The sequence below is a fragment of the Peromyscus leucopus genome, chromosome 18, assembly GCF_004664715.2.
Source record: "Peromyscus leucopus breed LL Stock chromosome 18, UCI_PerLeu_2.1, whole genome shotgun sequence".
Taxonomy (NCBI): domain Eukaryota; kingdom Metazoa; phylum Chordata; class Mammalia; order Rodentia; family Cricetidae; genus Peromyscus; species Peromyscus leucopus.
Genome location: NC_051078.1, coordinates 46,925,717 through 46,929,668, shown reverse-complemented (window position 1 = coordinate 46,929,668; position 3,952 = coordinate 46,925,717). Strand labels below are relative to the sequence as shown.

Genomic DNA, 3,952 nt, shown 5'->3' with positions numbered 1-3,952 from the left:
CAACCAACCAGGGAAGACCTCAAGGTCAGGGAAGCCTCTCTTCTCTCATCATCCCTGTTCTCCCATAACATAACACTCCACTCCATAAATAGCATTTGGGCTTGTTTTGTTCTTTTAGAAGAAGGTGCAATGTTCTATGGCTTAATGGAGTGCTCCACCACAGGAAAAGCAGAACAAATCTTCTGAAAGTTCTCATTCCTGCAGTCAGTGATAGGTAGGGTTTGGTGGGCCATCGAAGCCTGACTACCCAGTTCAATCCCTGACTCCACACAAGGCGGGAGGAGAGAACTGACTCCACAAAGCTTCCGTTAATCCCATCCGGTGAGAGGAAGACCACTACCACAATTTGGAGCCAAATTCGAAGCAAGCTTGACTTCTATTGAGATGCACCAGAGAGGCCAGTGGCTGCCTCCTAAGTCAGGTTAGAGAGAGCAGCCCTGAGTCTATTTCTTAGGGCCCTTTTCAGGAGTAAAATCATGCATGAGTAGTTTGCAGAGCAGGTTTACAACAGACAGTGAAGCAGGTACAAAAAAAAGGAAGTACAGAAAATCTTAAAAAACAAAACAAAGCTGGGCAGTGGTGGCGCACGCCTTTAATCCCAGCACTCGGGAGGCAGAGGCAGGTGGATCTTTGTGAGTTCGAGGCCAGCCTGGTCTACAGAGTGAGATCCAGGAGCAAAGCTACACAGAGAAACCTTGTCTCAAGAAAAAAAAAAAAAAAAAAAAAAAACAAACAAACCCAAAACAACAGCTACCACCATGTGGTCAAAGAACTGGAGTTCTTGATGGTTGTGAGCTACCATGGAGTGCTGGGAAACAAACCCAGGTCCTCCGCAAGAGCAGCAATGCACTCTTCACCACTGAGCCATCTCTCCAGTCCCCCAGTTGCTAAAATAAAAAGGGGTTGGTTGTTTTTAGACAGTCTTTTTGTTTTGTGTTTTGTTTGTTTGTTTTTTAGATGGGTCAGGCAGTAAAAGATTGCATGAGATGGTGCCTGGGCAGTGCTCACCAAGGCTAGTTCTCCTCAGCTCCACCCCTCTGAGCCCAAGCTACCTCCAAAGAAAGAGCAATTCACAGTATGGTATTAGAAGGAACGTAGGGATGGGTGTAGATCAGTGGGAGGGCACGTGCCTAGCAGGCATGAAGCCCTACGTTCAAATCCCAGCATCACAGAGGGGTGGATAGAGGGCAGGGGCTTTGGAAAGCAGTTTACCTTCAGATGTCAACAAACTTCTAGCAATTTCTATAAGTCATAACTGTTTTGGTGAGGCAGAGGGAATGACCATAGTGAAATATTCAATACATCTGAAAACCTTCAAAGACAAATGGCTTGGACAGGTAGCAAGTTCAATTCATATCCATCGTCCACATGCCTCCCCATCCAATGCAAACATCGAAACAAAGCATATTTGCTTTTTATTTTTCAAGTCTGTGTCACTTTTTTAGCCCAAAGTTAGACAGGGTGAAAACTGTACAGGGGAGCATGCACAGAAAAGAGCGTGAGAAACAGTGGGCAGAGCTCATTCACATCGTGACACTTTATTACCTGCTCAAGTTTCCAAATGACTTCTTGCCGACGAAGCAGTATGTACCAAGCAAGAATGTCCTTTTTAACGTGGCCATTCAGTCGGCAAGCCTATGTTCAGGTCTAGCAGATGCTCCACTTAGGTGTTACAGTGTCAGCTCAGCTACCTTCACCCACAGAATGCGCGAGAACGTTCCTCTCACATGAAGGACTGCCGTGTGTGTGTGTGTGTGTGTGTGTGTGTGTGTGTGTGTGTGTGTGTGTGTGTGTGTGTGTTTCTTCTCTGGCTAAGGTTTAATTGTTACAGCCCTGGGACGGTCCTTCTGTGCTTCACAAGAGTTCCTCAAGCATTTGTAAGTAACAAGTTTCCTCAAGCATTTGTAAGTTGCGGTTCGGAACCAAAGATGGTGGAGAGGTCTCCAAACATTAAAATACCCTTTCCTCCACTCCAGAAGCACTTAATTCTTAAGATGCGGGCCCAGAGAAGAAACGGGTTACCATGAAACCTGGCGGGCGAGGGCGCTGCTAGGCGCGCTCCTCCGGCTCGCTGCAGGGCGAGGCCCCCGAGGACGCTTTGGACTCGCCGTCGCTGTTGCAGTCCCGCCTGTGGCGCTCCAGCAGCTCCTGCAGGTGCCTGATGTAGCTGATGGCGGCGCGCAGCGTCTCCACCTTGCTGAGCCGCTGGCCCGCCAGCTCGCGCGGCAGGTGCTGGCGGAGGCGCGCGTAGCCGTCGTTCACGCAGCGCACGCGCTGCCGCTCGCGCTCGTTGCGCTGGCGCAGAAAGGCGGGCTCGCCGACGCCCCCCAGCGACAAGGGCGGGCACGGCCGTCCCCGCGCGCTGTCCTCGGCGTCCTGGCACGCGGAGGTCCGGCCCGGCTCCCTCCGGGCCAGCGCGCCCAGCGGCGGCGGCGGCGGCGTCCGTAGCGGGCACGGCAGAGCCAGCAGTCCCGCCGGTTTGCGTTTCTCCATCCTCCGCCGACAAGTGCGCAGATCACCCAAGAGATGACTCTCTCAGCAGGAAGACGAGACTTGAAGCTTTTGTGGCCGAGACGCTGGTCCATCCAGACTTCCCCGGTCTGTCTTTGGAGAAGTTTCTAGGTCCAGAAGCTAGGTACCTGAACACACTTGGAGGGAGCTTCGCATGCTTTCCGAAGCTCGTTGTTTTCCTCGGGTCTTGTTAAAACTTCAGAGCAGAAAGGGCAAACAAAGATAGAGGACGCACCTCATCCACGCTTGTACCCTTGTGTTTCCTCCGATCTTAGTTCAAAAGTTAACAAAGGGTCCCCGGCCTGAATAGACGATCGCACCCCAAACAGATTAATCTTTCAAAGCTGCCCAATTGCTGTAATTCACTCTTGGGTTAGCAAGTGTGGCTCTGGGGAGCCAGGAATTGAGCAGGGCCCCTCCCAGGCACTTGCAGATCGGCTGGCCTGCCGAGAGAAAGTTTACTCCGGCTTTCTCCTTGAAAATCCAAACTTGACTGCCCTTTGTGGTTTCCGCGTTCAGGTCTGATAGAGAGAGCTTTCTGGGTGTTTGCAAACATACGCCTGCTCTTTCATTTCTGGGGAGGTGGAGAAGAAGAGCTCATCAAAGCGAAGACTGCTCTCTTGCGGTTAGAAGATGTGTCGAGTCAAGGGAGACCTCCGGGGAAGCCCGAAGTTTCCTTCTGCGAAATCAGACCTTTTAAAAATCAAATTAGACACTTTTTGAAGGTAACAAGAACGAAATCTATATATTTTAGTATCCAATATAAAGGATCCGTGATTTTGTGTTCTAACCTATGTTTAACGCGGGGCCCTTTATGTTTTTGTTGCTCTCTAAAAACACATCAAAAGCCGGAACAGTAACAAACACTGTTAGCCAGTTATTTCGCCGGGTGCTTACTGTAAACACAGCTTAAGTACTGCCTCTAACCTCTTCTAATCCCATTCAGGATATAAGGATACCGTCCCAGAGCACAAAGTATTTTCCCATTGTATTTACCTTTATTTCCTCCCTTGAGGACTGAAAAACAGCATTTGAACAGTAGAGAGCCCCAATTCCAAGGAGAAAGGATATGGCTTTGAAGGCTTGTCTTCTTAACACTGCCCCCCTGCCACACACAAATGAATAATTAATCCATCTGTGTTGGTAAAGGGCTTTGAAGATGAAAGTGTCATTAAAAATCCAACTACACTGGTTAATGTCAAAGAGTGTTATCACATGGAAAAATCAGATTTCCTGTTCTGCAAACCAACACATTAAAGGCATCTTCTACTTGAAAAGTCCAACTTAAAAACAAGAGACTCAAAAACCCCCTAAATTTACAACCAGACCTCTGCCTCTTCCCTGGGAGCTGGGGTGTCGTACTGACATGTTTTTTTACCTTTTTAAGGAGTCCTGTGTTTCCATGTTTACTCTAAAGTTTAGAGTTTAAACAACCAGCCTG

At 49.0% G+C, this 3,952-nt stretch overlaps 1 protein-coding gene across 1 annotated transcript; it reads right to left on the bottom strand.

Annotated features, from left to right (window-relative positions):
* Nucleotides 1-1,519: 1,519 nt before the first annotated feature.
* Nucleotides 1,520-3,219, bottom strand: Ascl4 (achaete-scute family bHLH transcription factor 4). The gene has a single exon (XM_028883652.2). It carries the CDS (start codon nt 2,491-2,493, stop codon nt 2,050-2,052), a length of 444 nt encoding a protein of 147 aa, XP_028739485.1. The 5' UTR covers nt 2,494-3,219; the 3' UTR covers nt 1,520-2,049.
* Nucleotides 3,220-3,952: the final 733 nt, after the last annotated feature.

Bases quoted from the DNA above. Each gene is read 5' to 3' on its own strand.
- Ascl4 (XM_028883652.2), bottom strand. From the start codon at position 2,493: ATGGAGAAACGCAAACCGGCGGGACTGCTGGCTCTGCCGTGCCCGCTA.